General features: G+C 37.9%; 2 protein-coding genes, 2 non-coding genes and 1 pseudogene across 6 annotated transcripts; all 5 read right to left on the bottom strand.

Annotated features, from left to right (window-relative positions):
- Positions 1–1,593: 1,593 nt before the first annotated feature.
- On the bottom strand, positions 1,594–2,351 carry LOC148934093 (uncharacterized). Its single transcript, XM_089062183.1, has 2 exons — positions 2,286–2,351; positions 1,594–1,965 (listed from the first exon to the last, which is right to left on the bottom strand). The coding sequence occupies exons 1-2, from the start codon at positions 2,349–2,351 to the stop codon at positions 1,594–1,596; spliced, it is 438 nt and encodes a 145-aa protein (XP_088918309.1).
- A 7,298-nt stretch (positions 2,352–9,649) lies between these two features.
- On the bottom strand, positions 9,650–9,774 carry LOC125191423 (small nucleolar RNA snoR86). Its single transcript, XR_007171107.1, has one exon. It is a non-coding gene; the product is annotated as a small nucleolar RNA snoR86 (small nucleolar RNA).
- Positions 9,775–9,843: 69 nt separating this feature from the next.
- Positions 9,844–9,969, bottom strand: LOC125191421 (small nucleolar RNA snoR86). The gene has a single exon (XR_007171106.1). It is a non-coding gene; the product is annotated as a small nucleolar RNA snoR86 (small nucleolar RNA).
- Positions 9,970–12,215: 2,246 nt separating this feature from the next.
- LOC125223882 (uncharacterized) lies at positions 12,216–14,347 on the bottom strand. 3 transcript variants are annotated; one of them, XM_089058684.1, is made up of 2 exons: positions 14,238–14,347; positions 12,216–12,598 (listed from the first exon to the last, which is right to left on the bottom strand). In XM_089058684.1, exon 2 carries the CDS (start codon positions 12,512–12,514, stop codon positions 12,308–12,310), a length of 207 nt encoding a protein of 68 aa, XP_088914810.1. In that variant the 5' UTR covers positions 12,515–12,598; positions 14,238–14,347; the 3' UTR covers positions 12,216–12,307. The 3 variants fall into 3 exon arrangements, 2 of the variants coding, with proteins under 2 accessions (XP_088914810.1, XP_088914807.1); XM_089058681.1 differs by having other exon boundaries at positions 12,216–12,540; positions 14,238–14,346; XR_016130567.1 differs by having other exon boundaries at positions 12,361–12,498; positions 14,238–14,342.
- Positions 14,348–16,825: 2,478 nt separating this feature from the next.
- On the bottom strand, positions 16,826–19,579 carry LOC125220421 (cysteine synthase, chloroplastic/chromoplastic-like; annotated as a pseudogene).
- Positions 19,580–20,332: the final 753 nt, after the last annotated feature.

Raw genomic sequence — 20,332 nt, 5'->3', positions numbered from 1 at the left:
TATATTAATTCATACACAATTGAGTCACTTAATCATGCAGCATCAGAACTACTTAGGGAAGAAACAAAGTAAAAACAAAATGGATATTAATAGAAAAATGAATTGTATAACCAAAGTCGTTACTAACACATCCCTAGAATCCTATGAGTTTAGTTACACATGATGAAATAAGCTAAACACATAGATTGAATGGAAGACAATTTGAACATAAAACTAAAGTTAATAAAACTCGTAGGTTGAATCCTTGTCGTTCTTGATGTTCTTGAAATCCTTCTCCAACTCCTTGAACAAGTGAAGTACTCTTGCTCTTGATCTCTATGAATTATTTTGCATGTAGAAGCTCTCTCTTTTTGATGAAGCTTGAGGTCTTATTTATAGGGGAAAGCCAATCTTTGTTGTAGAAGGAAAAGATCTTTAAAATATGGTAAATCTTGGAGCAAATCTAGGGCATCTCGGATTCACCGCCTTTCTCCGGCAGGCCGTCGCACCTTGGCCGGACCGCCGCACAACTTCTGGCGGTCGTCGGGCGAGACTTCTCTTCCAAGTGTATTTTTCCAAGGTGGGACCGCTGCATTGATCTTCCCGCCGGACGCCGGCGGTCGCCGCACACATCCGCGGTGGTCGCCGATCAACGTCTGGCTCCAGATTTCCAGACTTTGCGTTTTGGCTCTCTTTTTCGGCTCAATTATGCACATTTCTCACAAAATACGTCAAAATACCAAAATAGACAAAATATGCAAATAATGGACGTGTAGAGTGACTTTGACATAAAAAACGGACCAAAGAACGGCCTTAAAATAGTGCAAAATCCGAGCGTATCAACTTATCTCGTCTTGCGGAAAGAGGACTCATCGACTCGGCTTACTGCTGCATTTACGATTTATTGTTTTGAATTCTTCATTGTTATTTAGTTTCATTTTACTTTTCTTTGTTCCTTCTTTTGGCCTGTTTTACGTCCGGCTAGTGTTTATCTTGTAATCCAGAAACCAACATAGCTTTAAAAAAAACAATTTTAAAAGTGAGAATTTATGTAATGAATAGAAATGTCTTGGTATAGATAATACAAATTGATTAATACAAAAACATGCTTCCCTGTTTATAGATCAAGCCTATTACATATAGAGTTTATGGAATGAATGCAAAGTCAACTGCCATTAATACTTGATTGTAAGGGTCAGACGTTATAGACGTCACAAACTTCTGTTATGAAGCATGACCTTAGACGAATATATCTATACACCTCTCACGTCGTAAGTCATTTCATAGATGTATATGAAACCAGGACAGTTATGTGTCAAGCCACGTAAGGTAATTTGCCACATATTTTGGCGTAACAGTTCAATTTGTGATTAGGGCATCCACAATGGGGCGGACTATACGACGCCCTAAGCCCCGCCCTATGCACCACTACATCAGCATTTTATCCTCCGCCCCTTCCACCTGTAATGGGGCGGACTATAGCCCGCCCAAAGCTCTGCCCTAAGCATTTTTATTTATTTTTTGAATATTTTTAAACACTACAAAAATTGGAAAAAACAACTTCATTTCATTGAAAGTTCAAATTACAGTACGAAATAAAAACACTACAAATTCTCAATGGTCGTGGCGCTTCCAAACTTCTTCAATCATGTCGTTCATCAGCGCCGCATGGTCTTGTTGGCTGCGCATTGAGGTCTGTCTAGCTAGAACCTCACTGAAGTCCATCAGTAATCCTCGAGCGACAGGCGTGGTTCCCGTGCTGGAGCTAGATCCACCTTCATCATCGGCCCAATCGGTGACATGTCCAACTTCTTGTTCGACTATCATGTTATGCAAGATGATGCACGCGTACATGACATCGGCGATGTCTTCCCTGAACCAAAAACGTGTCGGACCTTTCACTATTGCCCACCGCGATGGAGCACACCAAAATCCCGCTCCACATCCTTCCGCGCAGCCTCCTGCTTTGCCGCAAACAACACTCTCCTGTCACCCATTGGGAAGCTGACCGTCTTCACAAAAACAGGCCACCTTGGGTATATGCCATCGTCCAAGTAGTACCCCATAAGATATTGGCGTCCGTTGGCAGTGAACTCGATGGTCGTGCCGCGACCCCTGTATTGATCGGCGAAGAGGGTGGACGAGTTGAGGACGTTGATGTCGTTGTTCGACCCGACTACACCGAAGTATGCATGTCAGATCCAGAGCCGGTGGTCAGCGACGGCTTTGAGGATCATCGACGGGTGGCTGCTATTGTATCCACTGGTAAATTGGTCTCTCCACGCCGTCGGGAAATTCTTCCACACCCAGTGCATACAATCGATGCTCCCTAGCATTCCAGGGAAGTCGTGCACCATCTCGTGCATCCTCATCAGGTTCTGGCAATCATCAGCAGTCGGCCTTCGCAAATATGTGTCACCAAAAGCCTCCACAACTCCCCTACAAAAATTCTTCAAGCAATCGCGGACAGTTGTCTCCCCGACGTGAAGGTACTCGTCGAACATATCCTCCGTGGTGTCGTAGCCCAACTGTCGGATCGCAACCGTGCACTTCTGCAACGGCGTAAGTCCGAGTCTGCCGATGTTGTCTTCCCGATACTGGAAGTATACATTACGTCCCTCCAACGTTCGGACAATGCGGAGAAAAAGATCTCACCGCATTCTAACACGGCGGTGAAAAACCATCGGGCCCCACCGTGGTTGCTCGGCAAAATAGTCTGCGACCAGACGTTGGTGAGCTAGGTCGTGCTCGCGAGAGACTGATAAGGCTAATTTCATGCATCGGTTATATGGTGAAAAACACTATATTTTACTGGGTCTTACACAGTTTTTAAGCCAGGTGTGTGACAGAATCGCTAGATCCAGGAGATGTTGGAGGAAACGGACTAGAGAAGGAATGAAGGAAAAGTGAGCAGAATTGAAGGAAAAGGAGGCTAGAAGAAGGGAGTCAATAGCTGAGGGCAACAAAGTCTCTCTATACCTCGCTGGGCCCCACTTCAACGCCTATAAATAGAGGAGCATGCAACACACAACATATACAATCTTTTCGCTCTTAGCTCACACACAACACACACACTTGGGAAATGGGAGTTCTGGGGTAATTTAGGGTTTTAAAGGGTCTCATCTTCAGAGGAAGTCCGTCGTAACACCGTCCGCGTGAGGGCGAAGATACAATCTATTTACTTTCGGTTCTTTTGCACATTATTTCGTTCGAACTTCACTTTTGGAAGTCGATTTGGTTGTTGATGTTACTGATTATCTACGCATTCCTTTAGTTTCTGTTATATTTGTGTCATCTCGTGTTGATCTACGTTGATCCTGTTGTTTGGAGTTTTATTTCGGCAAGTTGCATGTTAATCTCTGTTTTGTCACTTTGGTGCTTGATCTAGGGAATTTGGCAGTATATCTGTGGTGTTGTTGTTGATCGGAGGTATTTGGTGATTTTGCAGTTATGGAATGTTTTTTGGCCGGAGTTTGTGTCGGATGCTTGGATCCGGAGTGGATTTAGCATCCGAGGTTGGATCTGAACAAGGAAAGTCGAGTTGTGCATGGATTCTTGAGTTTTCTGTTTACTTCTGTTTTACTTCGTCTAGTAGCCATAGATCTGTTTAGTTCTTAATTGTTCTTCGTTAAATTGCTTAATTCTAGTTTGCTCTGTTTTTTCCAATTACGCTCATACATGTTTCTTCTGAGTTTTTGTGCAATTGGTTGGAGAAGATGATGTCGTTGTTAGTTAGTACTTTAGTTAGTTGTTTTTCCAGCTTTTCGTCCGTACTCTGCTTTTTCAGTCATGGTCCCCACCGTCAGTTTATTTCCCAGATCTAGGTAATTTAGAATAGATTCTTAGATCTAGTGATTTTCTCGATTTCAATTTACGTGCATGATTTCTGTTTTGCCTAGATTTAGCTGTTAGCGTAGCAGATCTCAATCTCAAGTTAGTCTAATTTCCTCAACCCAAGAAAAAATGCGTGGCAACAGCCAACCCAAAAATAATTTCCAAATCCTTGAGCATGTTCATTACGCATCCATCTCTGTGGGATCGATCCCTACTTCCCTGTGCTAAGTTTTAGTATAAGTGGTTTAGGGTTTTGAAGAAGTGCTCTGTGTGTCCGAAGACCGAGATTTTCCAACGACTAGTGAGTTCCTAGACCTTGTGATCTAGTGGATTTGCTGGACCTAGGAAACTTGTTATTCTTTTCTGTGCACACTCTGACAATCGGTATCTTCAAATGGCGCCGTTGAATGGGAAGGCTAGCAGTTTTTTGTTATTGCGTTTGAGGTTTTGGTGTTTATAATTTAATTTCTATTATTTTGTTCTCCTTGACAGTTTATGAACACGGGCTTACATTCTGGAAGTTGGGCTAGTTCATCTGGGTCAAGGAGCGGCCGATACAAGTGGGAAGTCAAAGAGTCTACGTCCACTATCACCACCAGATCAGGTTTAAGGACGGTGGACCCATTTCCGTTCGAATCAGAAAGTGAGTAGGAGTGGAATTCGTCGGGAGAAGAAGACCCGAAGCCGTCAACAGAAACAGAGCATTCCGAGACTGAGGAGGATGAAGACCCAAATATGGCTCATTTAGTCGATCCCGATCCGGAGATAGGGTCACTCACCGCACATCTCGACGGTGAACCCGCCCATGCCATAGTCTCGAACCCGCGTCGGAGGTCTATTGATATCAAGACAAATGTGCTCAGAGTTTTGCCCACGTTTTCTGGACGAAGGAACGAATGTCCTTATGAATTCTTAAACGAGTTTAGTAAGCTGTGTAGCATTCAAAAGCGCCCCAACGAGGCGACTGGGGAGGACTACTGTTTACGTGCAGTTCCGTTCGCCCTCAAAGGAGAGGCTAATACTTGGCTACTGAGGCTTCCACCAGACTCGATTAACACATGGAAAGATATCAAACTGGAGTTCTTGGATTATTTTTTCCCGTCCAACAAGACAAATGCCTTGAAGAAGGAGATCCAGGAGTGCAAGCAAGAATATGATGAGTCTCTGAGCTCTTATTGGTCCCGGTTCAAGGGATTGCTGGATGCTTGTCCGAACCATAGGATGATTGAAGCGGAGGACTATCTGTTTTACGAAGAAGCAAACCCTGAGTCAAAAGATTTGATGAATTCCTCGAGCGGGGAAAATTTTACCAAGACTAAAGCAAGTGAAGCCAGAGAGACTTTGGGAAGGCTGATTGAGGCGAAGAAGGCCTATGATAACCCGCGAAACATATTGAGGAGGGGGTCAGCCAATGCAGTGACGGAACAAGATGACAAGAAGGTGGAAGACAGGATGGATAAATTGGAGAAAGCACTGCTGAACGCAATTGAGAAATACAACCCTCATGCTCCAGCAGAAAATGAGAAACCCCTTGGTCAAGAAGAAAGGCAACTTCAGCCTTATTACAGTCAACCCTGTGAAGGGGAATGCCAAGCTCAAGCAAATTCGATGGGGAGTTGGAATCCGGGTGGAAGTTGGAACCAAGGAAGACAAAAGGATACCCCATGGAGGACTCACCCCAATTTTAGATGGACTGACAACGATCAAAGTCAGCCACCTCCATTGCAGATCACGAATTATGCACACCCTCCGGAGAGGCAGTCCAACTGGTCAGGGAAGGGTCAAGAGGGGCAATTGCAACTGGGGTACAGGAACCAACACCATACTAATTGGGGCAATAGGAATCAGAACAACCCAGAGAGCTCTTATGTGCCACCTCACCAGAGAAATAACCAGGGGAACTATCAGAATTCCCAACCGAATCATCAAGGGAACCAAGGGTCTAACAATCAGTACAACAACCATCAAGGAAATCAAGGGAATTATCGGCAGAATCAGGGGCAGAACCAAGGTTAAGGATCGAATTTTAATCAATTCAACTCCAGGCCACAAAGGAGTTTGGATGACATGGTCCACGACCTAGTGAAGTCACAGTAGTTCATGCAGAATAACTTGCATTCCAACAACGACGTGGTGCACAAATTGCAAGACGCTCAGTCGGAACATAAAGTCGCCATGGATATGATGGCGAAGCAACTGTCCCTGATCGCAGTTTCTTTGAATGAGATGCGGAGAAATGAAGGGAAACTTCTTGCCACAGTCAAACCACCGGACCGAGCAAACATTAGTCAAATCACCTTGAGATCCGGGCGGGGCTACAAAGGACCGACCTTGGAGATTGACGAGGAGGTACCCATACAGGTTAGTAAAGGGAAAGAAGGTCAAGTGCTTCAAGGGGATAGCCCTAGAACCAGAGAAATCCTTGTTCAGGATGACCTCCAGAAGGGAGATTTAGGGGGATCCTTACCTCGACCAAGTGCCCCATTCTTCCTAGATCCAGAACCTGAGGTAGTGAGCAAGGAAGGAAGCAGGGAAGTTGGTGATACCCAAGCTGGGAGTTCCACAAATGCAGTGAAGCGAGCAAAACCATTTCCATACCGGGGGGAAGCAAAGAAGAAGAAGGATGATACAGAGGACCTCATGGAGATTTTTAGCAAGCTGGAAATCAACATGCCATTCTTGCAAGCCCTGAAAATGCCTGCCTTTAGCAAGTTCATCAAGGAATTCATTGCAGGGAAGACCAAACCAGACGGGAAGATTGTGATCGGGGAGAATGTGTCTGCTGTGATACAAAAGAGAAGGATGCCCTCGAAATGCACGGACCCAGGTATGTTCACATTACCCATCTCTCTAGGGGACATCAAGGTCGAGCATGCTATGTGTGATCTAGGGGCATCTATCAATGTTTTACCGCTTTCGATCTATAAGAAATTGACAGGAGTAAGGATGGTTGCTACCAAGGTAGTAATCCAGTTAGCAGATAGAACTTGCATTTGTCCTGAAGGTGTGCTGGAAAATGTCATAGTCAACGTGCATGATTTCTGTTTTGCCTAGATCTAGCTGTTAGCGTAGCAGATCTCAATCTCAAGTTAGTCTAATTTCCTCAACCCAAGAAAAAATGCTTGGCAGCAGCCAATCCAAAAATAATTTCCAAATCATTGAGCATGTTCATTACGCATCCATCTCTGTGGGATCGATCCCTACTTCCCTGTGCTAAGTTTTAGTATAAGTGGTTGAGGGTTTTGAAGAAGTGCTCTGTGTGTCCGACGACCGAGATTTTCCAACGACCAGTGAGTTCCTAGACCTTGTGATCTAGTGGGTTTGCTGGACCTAGGAAACTTGTTATTCTTTTCTGTGCACACTCTGACAATCGGTATCTTCAGGGACATACGCCCGTCGTCGAATCGGCCGAGGGATCTACGCCGCCGCCGCCGCCTGCTGCTCCGCCACTGCATGCTCGCGCTCCATTTCTGCCAAGCATTCCGCCGCGGCATCATTAACGCAATCGAACAAGGCCCGAGTCAAGGACCGAGTAATGCCTTCCGATGTACTCCAATCATCGACATCAGGATTCATTTTTGTATTGAGAAAATTGGGAAAGTGAGGATAAGAGAAATGAGAGAGAAAAATTAGGAGATGGAAAATTGGAAGATGTAAAATGGTATGGGAATTGAGGTGTTTAAATAGAAAAAAAATTTGAACGCGTTCTATCGTCCGTCGCATTGTCCGCGTCGCCCACAGTGGCGAACGATGCGACGGAGGAAGGGGCGGAGGACGCGCAGCGTCCGCGGACGATGGAGAAGTCATCGTCCGCAATGCCACATTGGCGGACGATGCTCTTAATTAATTAATCTCAGAACTTCATATTATTGTTACATACTATAATCGATTATAAATAATGATTTAAAAACCAGTGTCTAAAAAAATTAATATATTTAGATTCCACTAGTTGAAACTAGGGGTGGTTATTCGGTTACTTAATTAACCGACTCGGTTAGAACAGGTCGGTTAACAGTTATAACCGAACTAACCGAATTGAAATGAAAATTGTTTATGGGTTTTAACTTTTCATCTAATTATTATTATTATTATTATTATTATTATTATTAACAAGTAATACATAAATTGTTTAGACACTTTAAAAGACTTAACTTTAAATGATCTAAAATATAAAAAAAAAATCCAATAATAAGTAAAGGGTTATCCTATTTTTAAAATAGTAGTAATGATTAACCGCATTATTGAATTTGAGAGATCTTATTTATAAAATACTACTACCTCCGTCCACCAAAATTTGTCCCACTTTGACCCGGCACGGGTTTTAAGAAATGTAATGAAAAGTGAGTTGAAAAAGTTAGTGGATTGTGGGTCATACTTTTATATATTAGTTTTATAATAAAATGTGAGTATGAATGAGTTAGTGGAATATGGGGTCCACTACCAAAAATGGTAAAAGTGAAATGTACAAATTTTTGGGAACGAACGGAAATAGGAAAATGAGACAAATTTTGGTGGGCGGAGGTAGTAATATTTAGAAACTTTATAAGCTTTGAGATATTATAAACATAACTGATAGTAATACAAATTAAAATAGACTTTTTTGACATTACAATGAGACTTTGACAAAATTTGGAAGTAAATTACAATTTCTTCTATTATTAATTAAAATATAAACGAAATTAAAATTGTTTATGGTTTTAACTTTTAACTTTTCATCTAATTATTATTATTATTATTATTATTATTATTATTATTATTATTATTATTATTATTATTATTATTATTATTATTATTATTATTATACTCCTATTTACAAGTTATACATAAATTGTTTAGACACTTTAAAAGACTTAAAAACTTTTTTCCAATAATAAGTGAAGGGTTATTCATTTTTTAAAAATTGTAATGCTTAAGCACTTTATTGACTTTAAGATATAAATTTATAAATATAATACGATAATTGATAGTGACATCAATTACAATGGACTTTTTTGACATTGCAATACGAGACTTTGACAAAGTTTAGATATATATTACAATTTCTTCAATTGTGACAAAGTTTAAAAGTAAATTATAATTTCTTCTAGTGTTAAATAAACATACTCCCCCCGTCCTAATAAATATGCAACATTTGGTTTCCGGCACAAGATTTTATGCAGTGGTGTTTTGTGAGTTAATGAAAAGAGAGTAAAGTAAGAGAGAAGAAAAAGTAGAGAAAGTGTTGTTTCTATTTTAGGAAACATTTTATTTTTATTGGAACAAACCTAAAAAGGAAAACGTTTCATTTCCAATGGGACAGAGAAAGTATACTTGAAATTAAAATTGAATTTAATTTGGTTATCGGTTATAACTGACGGTTATCGGTCCGATTAATTATAACCGATAACCGATTTGGAGCAAAACTTAAAATCGATACTGAACCGGTAACCATAAATTTTGATTATCGGTTAAATCAATAACCGACCGATTCCGATTCGGTTAATCGAATAACCAAAAACCACTTGCACACCTAGTTGAAACTTTGCTTGATTTTTTTTTTTTTGAATAGAGTAGTACAAATTATTGTGGATTAAACCAATTATGTTACCCTTTCCTACATTAACCTTTGTAGAAAAACTAAAAATAGCTTTTTTTGTTTAAAATTATTTTACACAGTAACTCTAAGAAAAACAATCTTATTTTAATTGTTATTTTTAATAGTTCATCCATAAAAAAATGTCTCTATTTTATTAATTTTCATAAAAATCGCATTTATTTAATTTTACCGTTTGTTATCAATAGACCCCAAATTCATTTGTGCTGGAGGAAGTATTTATAAAAAACTGAGATATGAAAAATTGTAGCGATTTGTTCGAGGCCGCAATCAAAACCGAAATAGATGAAAGGCACGGAGAATCGCTTCGATCTTGCCAACCTTCAATGCAAGTTTTCGTCATTGATATAAAATCGACGTCCTTGCTCTGCAAATTGGCTCCTAATTTACAAAAATTTAAATACCAAATCATATTTATTCCGAACGAAATTTTGAGAAATGTAGCGATTTGTTCGAGGCCGCAATCAAAACCCAGATTAGATGAAAGGCACGGAGAATCGCGTCGATATTGCCAACCTTCAATGCAAGTTTTCGCCATTGATATAAAATCGACGCCCTTGCTCTGCAAATTGGCAACTTTAAGCAAAAATCATTAAACCAAAACAGCAACACAAGAGAAATCTAATCGAGAAAATGATAATTTTAGAAAAGAAAGAAGAAATGCAAAACGGCGGACAGAGATGTAAAATGCATATGAAATCATTGGGTAAATGTTAGAATGAATTTATAGGCCGCAGGCGATAGGGCGAACCAAAACCCTAGTTTCAAATTGGCTAAATTGCCCCCCACAGTTCTTTATTAATCTTATTTTTAGAGCCGTCAAAATGGATATCTGGTTTTGGATACCTGGTATCCGAACCCGAAATATCGGATAATTGAATACCCGATATCTGATTATTCGGGTTCGGGATCGGGTTCGGGTATAGGATTTTTGGATTATCGGGTTCGGGTATACCTAAATTACCCGATTTTTTTAATTTTTTCTTTAAATTAAATAAATTATGCATTTATTCTATTATTTTAAATAATTAAATGTACTCTCAAATCCTCCGTTCTTAAGCCACATTTTGGGTTAATGAATGAATTGTGGTGTTTATTATGGATGAATAATGGATGTTATGATTAATGAATTTTTTTATTTCTAAAAATTTATAGAAGTTTTTTTTCTCTTAAATTCGAACTACTTCAAGTTTGTATATAATTCGAATTACAAGTTTGTATTTCTAAAAGTTCGTAGTTAATTTTCTTAAAAAAATAATAAAATAAAATTACAAAATCGGGACTGGATACCCGATTTTTCGGGACTGGATACCCGAATCGAATATCCGGGTACCCGAAATTATTTTCGGGTCGGATATCGGATATTAGATTTTGGGAAATTCGAGATCGGGTATCCACGGATACCCAATTTGACAGGCCTACTATTTTTAGTTACTCACGTTTAGCATTATGTTCCAATTTTTTCTCCAATTACATTTTTCATTTTTTGTTCAAATAGAAAATAACCAATGTAATTTTGTTAGCTTTTAATGAGTTAGTTTAGCATTTTCCCACTCCATATATAAAGCATTTTATTGTAAATTGTAGCCATCACTTCCAAAATTTAGTCAATAAAGAAATTTCCCTCTATTCTCCTCTCGATGATATCGCTCATTTTTATTCACGTTTCTTCTTCCTCCTTTAATAGAGTTTTTCTCTGTCAATTGGATTCGCCATTTTAACATCACTTGAAGTTAACTAAAGTAGTTAAGTTACTTAGTAAACTATTTTTTCCTTGGATGTGCAAAAGATTGGGGTTTGATCCCTAAAGTCGGTGGTTAGCAAAGAAAGCTTAGAATCTTTAAAAAATGGGGGGAAGGAAAATTCATACCATAAAATATAAATAGTCTGAATCCAAAATTGAAATTAAATGTACTGGTCCCAATATGAAGTAACAACTATAAAATAAAATCCCTTTCAATTGGTCACAATATGAGTGACAAACTGACAATTATATTATACTCCGTATGTATATATAAAGTTAAATCCTCTACAAAATAATAAGCACCAGTGGTCTAGTGGTAGAATAGTACCCTGCCACGGTACAAACCCTTAGTTTTTTTATTTGATTTATTTTCTAACTGTGCAGTCAACTTCTTTATTTCTTTTTATCAACAACACCCTATCACCCATTTCTCCACATTTTCTGATTTTTTATGTGCTTAAGCCTCTCTCATTGTTTTCTTTACCTGAATGCATGCTACCTCAAATCTATGAATACCTTTTTTTCAGCCAATTTTCTTCTCACAACAAGTTATTTCTCCATCTGTATGTATTACCTTCAAAGTTGTGATTTTGTATGATACTATGTGTAACATGAACCATAACATCAAGTTGATTTAGCTAAAATATAAGTGTGATGGTTCCTATTTTTTGAATCTATTGTTTTTTGTTTCTAACCACCAATAAATTTGGATGTTCATATGAATAGTTATGCTATGGCTGCTATTCTCAAGTAAGTATCTCCAACGACGTGGTGTGATCTCATTGTTGTTGGTACATGCAGGATTATGAACTTTCAATGAAACTACAACTATCAGAGGAGCAAAAAAATTTCTTTTAATCAACTTTTATTTTATCAAAGTGTTGACAAACATTTAGCTTCTGCACAGCTACGACAAATAATTTTTTGGTAGTTAGGCTGTTAGGGAAGGAGAATATGAGATATAAGGATCGTCGTATAGACCAAACTATCCAAAGCAAAGTTCATGTTCATGTTAAGGCAGTCATAACAATTAATTGACTAGAATGAGAAAACTAGAGAGTAGAATGTTAGTCAAGTGAAACAGACCAATTATAAATTTAGAGTTTATTCAAAATTCAAACATCAAGAAACCATAACAAGTCTGGGGATATAAATAACTATGCCTTGGGTGTCAAGGTAGCTTCTTGCTCATCTCTATGTTTCAGATGTTCAAACTTGTCAATAGCTACTTGAAGTTCATCTGTACCACCAACTGCTCTCATTGTGTAGAAATACACCCCAAAGATAAATGACGTCAACCCTCCAGCAACAACAGCATTCTTGCTCTTTGTTGTAAGAGAACGAAATCCTGGAACGCGTGACATCTCAGAATGAACAACTCTAGTTTAAGCTAAACAAACAAAGGCTTGGTTGTTAGAGCATACACAGTCTCAAGGCTTCAACTGTCACTGTCAACAGCCAAATAAAAATTCATCTCCAGTACAATAATTAACATATTTAGCAAAGTAACTCAAAATTAATATTGCACAACTCAAGTAGAACTTCCACTACAGCATGGACACAGCCAGTTGCCTATCCAAATTCCAAGCATAGAAATAAATAGAACTCTTAGGAGGTGCAAAATGGATCTTAGTAAGGAAAAAAGTAAAATCTATAAGTTGCAGAGCACCATATTGTCTAGCCCAGTCACATCTAGAGCCGGGAAAAATATCGAAAAAATGATATATCGCTCGTATCGTATTGAAAAATATCGAAAAATTATCGAATTTTCGATATATCGTAATTTTCGATACGATACGATATCGTATCGTAAGTTTTCGATACGATAACGATATGAATTTCCTTATATCGCGATATATCGTTTTATATCAAAAATACGATATATATCGAAAATTTTCGATATATCGATATTTGCGATATATATCGATATTTATTTTCGATATATATCAAAATTTTCGATATATATCGATATTTAACGATATATCGAATTTCGGTACGATATATTGAAATATCGATACGATAACGATATGAAATTCTTTCATATCGATATTTTCTATACGATACACGATACAACATTTTCGATACGATATATCGTATCGACCCACCCCTAGTCACATCAACAAACCCGGTATTTCCTTTCTCTTCGTTCAAGGGGTTCCTACATCAGGAAATTATCGAAGTTCTGTATCTTAAATATCTTCAAAGGAGGCACATTTACTTTCAAAACAAATGACCGACCTACGAAGCACCATGTTTTGATTCTAACACTGTTCCACCATTTGTGGAATGATAATCGACCGAAAGGGAAAACCAGAACATACACTATCAAACATTCACAATAAAACATAATAGTACAATGTCCTACCTTCTTTGTAACACAATCAACACTTCTATACATTAGGCCCAAAATGGGAAAACCAAAACATACACTATCATTATTCATTAAAAACACTTATAGCAGATACGAGCAACGAACAAGTTAAAGAGACACAGCACTTAATCTTCACACTACGATGTTGCTCCATTTCTCACATAGCAACATCTTAGTGCAAAGAAGCCCCATTAAATCCATAACCATCACCAAAAACCATCCCCTAATCAACATATCCAATATCAAATACATGAATCACAGGATCAGAAAGCTGACACAATAAAGGCACACCTCGACATACCACATTAATTGGTTTGACCAAAATTTTTTAATACAAAATTTCAATCCAGCAGATAACGGCTGAAGTATACTATTTCAATCTTGCCCTTCTGTGTTCATACTACCTACAAATGATACCTAATGTAATGCATCTGAAAACCTAAATTTAGTACTTTCCATTAGAAATTAGGTCGTCCTAATAGCATCATTTTTCCTTTACTCGGTGATTGTATACAAGCTGTGGAACATTTTCCTGGATTCAATTGATTGCAAAAACATTTAAAAAAAAAGTCTTAGATAAAAATCAAACAACTCGTCATGGAATCGCATTCAATACTACAGCAATATGATTCTCGGATAATCATCCAATTTAATCTGGTAAACCAAATCGGACACAGAATTCAAAAGTAAAATGAATAATCTCAAACCCTACTAACCTGAGCTTCTTTTCGTCAGTGTCAACGGAATATGGAATTGTGAAATAGTGAAGCCGGCTTATGTTTAGCTAAAATTTTGGATCCAATGGAATGCCGCTGTTTTATATACATGTGAAACTTTATAGTTGGAGTATTAATTTTAAGAATTTAGATTATATATCATTTTTCAAAATTTAAAATTAATTGATTTTAGATATTTACATTATGTATTCTTTTTTAATTTTAGATAATTTTTTAAATTTAAAAATATCACATTCACAAAAATATACGAAACTTGAAATTGTTAAAAATTATGATTTGAAAATTTTGAAATTGTTAATGAAATTTTGTGGCTAAGTTATTGGTGTTGTAGTTTTTGAAATGCTAATGTGCTGGTGGTAGGTAAAATTGCTGAAAATTTGTATGGATGTCCATGTCCTTGTAAAGTCACGTTTTACAAAGATGTATTTGATCGAATCCTTCGTAGTGCGGCCTTCAAATTTAAATTTATTTATCAATAAAAAAACAACAAATATATTTGGTGAATTCACAAGTTTAAAATTAATAATAGTAGATCACTCAATTTTTTCAAATACAATACGCGCTCGTACTCATGCATGCTGAACGACCCAAACTAAGGAAAATATTTGATCAACTTGAATGTGTAGAACTTATCTTTTATCCAAAAAAAAAAACTGAATAAATTTTATATATGTAAATTGTAATGAGTACGTAGTAAAAACTAAACTACATGAAAGAAACAGTAAGTTTCTTCATAACTGAGTGTAGTAATATCATTTTATGTAATATTGATATACTACGTACTTGTTAGGTTTGGTATACTGAAAAGCATGTTTCGAGCAGTTTCACGCGAATAGAATCTTGCTTGTATACGTAAAACTCTACAATTCACTTTTAACCCGATTCAGTATTATTCGAGCAGTCTCGCACGAATAGAATCACTATTATTATTACATTGTGTTTGCTTGTGCATTTATAAGATGTTTTACAAACATTTAAATGCATAAGAAGTAAACAAAGTCTAAGTCTTTTGCTTAATAGACCGGTTGTGGGCGTCGTCCACTTTAAGGTAATTTACAGTCAGATCTATGCAATGCTTTGCAAAAGAAAAAGAAGAATTTCACAACCTAGATAGGCTTAGACTACCTATCGTGAAAGGTTGCAATGTCAGTCCGCATATTTCTAAGCCTTACTGAAATAAGATGACATTGGTGTGGTATAGCACTGAACGGATCTAACAGCAAGACGTGTCTTTATGCTATCTACTGAAAGACTAGGTCTTGATAAAATATTTTTTCTTAATCTACATATGTTAGTATTGAGCATACGGTATTGATTATGCACTACTTTGACTTATCAAATGGTGCGGGTTTTTCGCAACCCAATAATCCTGATATATTGGGTAGTGGTGATTAATATCTAGCGGTGCTAGGATTGCTATTATGTTGAATCGTGCACGAGAAGAGTCTCGTTTGATAATGTCCTCAAGAGGAGCTCGAACAAGGTTTTATTATTCGGAAAACTGGCCAGTTGGAGTTTTATTACTCTATGAATAATAAATAAATGTTTCTTGCTAAGTCCACTCTTGGAATTAATAAGATATTAATTAATTAAGTCCATAGCAGACATTAATTAATTAATGGACATTTATATCTTAAGCGCGGGAAATAAATAATAAAAGTGGAAACCCGGATTACTTGTAATTTCGGATTTGGATGGGGAGAGTTCAATATTACTTCTGTAGTGGCTGCTCGTAATATTCCAATATAAGCTTGTATTAAATTGTGGGTTCAATTTAATTAGTAAAAAGCTAATTGGGCGAGCCCATATCCAAAACCTTCCATAGATCCCTGTCTGGGCCCAAAAGGAACTTAATATAAATAGGAGAATAAAGGAGACAGAAGGATCACAATTTCATTGTTTGTATTTTTCGAAAATTTCAAAAATCTCTAAGCTGTAGAGAATTTCGAATTCTACTCCTTTTTCCAAAAGGATTTCTTCTGTCTTCTTTATTCGAGTCCTAGTATTTTGATAAGATCAGCCCACCCTGATATCGAGATACAGTTCGGGAACCAGAGAGAAGATCCGTGGTCTAGTATTGAAGATCATCATGTGGAGAAGGCGCGAGCAATCGACGATTCTTTGGAGAATCAAAATCGGTAACTCTAAACCGTAGAATTCATGTTTTAGGATTTACTTTTTTTAAGCATGAATTATTTGCGTTCTAGCATGCAATTATCTGTTTAACATGTGAATTGATTAATCGCATAATCGGTCAAATAGATCCGTGTCTGATTTATTTGTTTTGTACAAGTCTTCCGCTGTGCAAGGGGCACCAAACCCCAACAATATTTAGGAAAATGACTTATTAAGCTCTCCCTTTTTTTTTTTTGGAAAGTGAAGGGGTACAAAATCACGAAGTCCAAACTAAAATACTTCATACTAGTAGTAAATATAGAATGGTAGGAATTATGAAACCCATTGATTTTACAAACAAGCTGATAATAATAGATGCGCTCAAGTAGAGCAATAGAGGAAGAAGGCTGAATCGTTACAACCTTTCTCCAGGATAAAAGAAAAACCGACTGCAAAAGCTATCAATCAACACTCTCAAGCTTCAGGATGCATCTTCTCACATTCTTCTCTTATGGACTGGAAAAGAAGCATCGATAAGTATCTCTCGCCGACTGGCAATAACATTTCTATTTATCAATATTTATTACTGCAGTCAAATTATTAGCAAAATTGACTGGATTGTGCATACTCACAAGAACGGGGATATATGTTGTACAAAAATGACACCTTGTGCATCTAACTTTAGTCGAAGTCATTGCGAATATAGCACAGCAGTTTGACAAGCATAAGACCGCTATGAGCTTTCCTGCATTCTCAGGTCTCTTTCCAATCCTAATAGCAGCAGCTGCAGCTCCAGAAGAAATACCTACCTGGCCAGAGAGTTCCAGAAGAAACATGGACTTGAAATTCTCATAAACAATTATTTGAACATATGCTTATGAGTACAAAAGTTGGCACTTTCAGTAAATATTCATTTAATGATGACAACCTCGTGGAATCGACTACAATATAATCAGTAAAATGGATGTGAGTGCTTGCTGGATGGGAAGCTGATGATTTGGGTCAGCATATGTAATCCGGTAATCGTAACAGCTTACATAACATGCAAAAGCTGAAGATGTTATAGATAGCAGATCCTTAAGTAGTTCAGCATGATACCACATAAAATTTTTGGTCTAACAAGATGAACTAACCAGCAGGCCCTCTTGGAGAGCAAGTTGCTTTGCAGTTTCCACAACTTCATCACTTGATATCTGACAAGGATTTTGTCATTCAAAGCTTACTACCAAACCGTATACAAATTTAACCAGCAAAAGTAACTTAGCAAAGGCATAGTAGGCTGCACTCATACCAGGCTTTCCACCAGACAGTATGTTGCTTTCAGTAGGCCACCAACCAATAACCTAAACCCAAAAAGAAATTTACATGATATAAACAAGGATTATAGAGTATATCAAAGAAAATGCATTGCCTTGACGTTAGGGTTGTATTTTTTGAGATAACGGCCGACTCCTGTAATGGTTCCAGCAACAAGTATATCCACCTTGCCTTTTGTATCTTCCCAGATCTCAGGGCCAGTAGTTTCATAGTGAACCTGCAGGGTCAATGCAATGAGAAATTTAGAATCCTCATCTATGACTCCAGTTTTCATCCATATTCACCAAAAGCTACTCCTAAATTCAAATTGAAAATCACATTGTGCAAGCATAAAGAATGAATAAATTAAATGCAAAACATGCTATTATCGTGTACAACTGTTCCACTATTTTATTAAACCTGTTTAGACATTAGTAGGCACCTTGGGATTTGCAGGATTATCGAACTGTTGAAGCATGTATGCTTTTGGGGTGCTATTTACCATCTCTTCAGCCTTTTGAACAGCTCCTTTCATGCCTTTGGCTGCATTAGTTAAAACTAGCTCAGCTCCAAATGCTTTCAAGAGAACTCTTCTCTCAAGACTCATGGATACCGGCATCCTCAAGATGAGCTTGTAGCCTATTGATGCAGCAATAAATGCAAGGCCTATTCCTGTATTTTCACTGGTAGGCTCAACCAACACACTCTACAAAACAGCCAACAATTAAACAGAGTGCATCCAACACAAGAAAAGATCACCATGTGGGGAAGTACTACTGTGTAACAAGTGTGTCACACATTATTAAAAATAACTGCACAAGAATGTCCCACAGGTATGAAAAACCATATAGTCAATAACCTTACAGACGACTACAAATCCTTCCATTAATCTCCATGATTAAATTCCGGAAGTTCAAAATGGCGCACGATGAATATCCAGACCATTAAAAGGAACAGGCAGTTCAAAATAATATAAGCACCACATCAATGCTGAGCTCCTCTATATTTCCAGGATATTTGTAATGAATAATCAGGACAAGGATTGAATAATCTCCACAGACAAAAAGCAATAACACTCTTTAACTGGTTTAACAGAAAATATGAGTTTGGTATTCCATTCCTAGCATAGAAAATGAGCTTGGAAAGCCACTCTCCTCTAGATAAAAGCACTCGCTAAGTACATTCTCTAATAAAAATCACACGGTTTTCATTTTCATAAGAATCTAAAAGCTTCAAGTTCCGACTAATTTCAAATGCATGTGATGTAGCATAATCATCAAATCCAAATCCAAATCCAAATTCAAATCCAAACCCAAATCCAAATCCAAATCCAAATCCATAACAAGAGTAAAGGTCAATTTTGGTTCTAAACATATGCTCAAAATATCAATGGTCTAAAACATTCACTTTTTGATAAACGGGTCCATAAAACGATGTCGGTTTGGTCCTAAACATACGAAAACGTTGTCGATTTGGTCCTTTTTTGACGATTCGATTTTCGCGTGAATTAGCAAAATTTTTTACCAGATTAATAATTAATTAAAATTTAATTAAAAAATTTTCTAAAATAAAATCTCTCTCACAGCGACACACAATACATCACTCTCCCTCATCAATTCTAAAATCTGAGATTTGTAGTTGTAGGCCTAAACCATTGATTCCATCAAATTGCTTCGAACCCCCAACTCTAGTTGTTGATTCTTCAATGGCGTTTCAACGATGTCCACATCCTTCCCCATGATGCAAGGATTCGATAATCCATTCCACGAATTCAGCAGCTCACCCAAACACCTCGCCACCTCCTTCATCGACAACCTCCTCTCTCTGCACGACCTCACGCATTTCGCCGACACCATATTCCTCACCCTCGCATCCCTGGGTGCTGGAGCCCTAGGATCGTACTCGCTCATGAATTTCCGCCTTCTTATCAGCGGAATCGCCTAATCCATCACCAACAGCGACGAATTCACCATGTCCAGCTTTGGCGGTCCGGAGAGCTAATCAGAGGCGGCGGGGCCAGGTTGGGGGGCGAGGATTGGTGTGGAGGAAATCGTACAAATTGTCGTTGCTCATGAATTCGACAAGGAGGCGGCGGCAGTGGGAGTTGGTGGAGAAGCCGAGAAAGTTGACGAGGGAGGGGCTGTAAAGGGAGGAGAGGATGTCGATCTCGTTGGCGGAGGGCTTCTTGAAGTCGGGGAAGCCGGCGGTGGCTAATTGGAGGTCTTTGTAGGTGAATTCTTGGATTTTGATGGGGTGGGAATGAGAATCGCATGTGGAGATGGAGGAGTCGATTTTGCAGGAGGTAACCCTTTAGAATTGATGAGGGAGAGTGATGAATTGAGTGTCGCCGGTGAGAGAGGAAGGAGAGGAAGAGAGATGTGAGAATTTCTATTTTATTTTATATTTAATATTTTTATTTTATTTTATTAAATTATTATGTATCATTATACTAAATAAGTCAAAAAATCGTTAATTGGGTGTTGACCGTCAGAAATTAACGGCTCCGTCAAATTAGGACCACTTCGATAACGATTTCAAATGTTTAGGTCCCGTTTTTCAAAAAGTGAATGTTTTGGACCAAATTGGTATTTTGAGCATATGTTTAGGACCAAAATTGACCTTTACTCAATAAAAAGAAATTCAAGAATGTTATTGAATTGTGC

Source organism: Salvia hispanica, chromosome 1 (assembly GCF_029641045.1).
Source record: "Salvia hispanica isolate PSC_SH4W2 chromosome 1, Shi_PSC_v1, whole genome shotgun sequence".
Taxonomy (NCBI): domain Eukaryota; kingdom Viridiplantae; phylum Streptophyta; class Magnoliopsida; order Lamiales; family Lamiaceae; genus Salvia; species Salvia hispanica.
The sequence above is the reverse complement of the archived record's forward strand: the minus strand, read 5'-3'. Positions and strand labels throughout refer to the sequence as shown.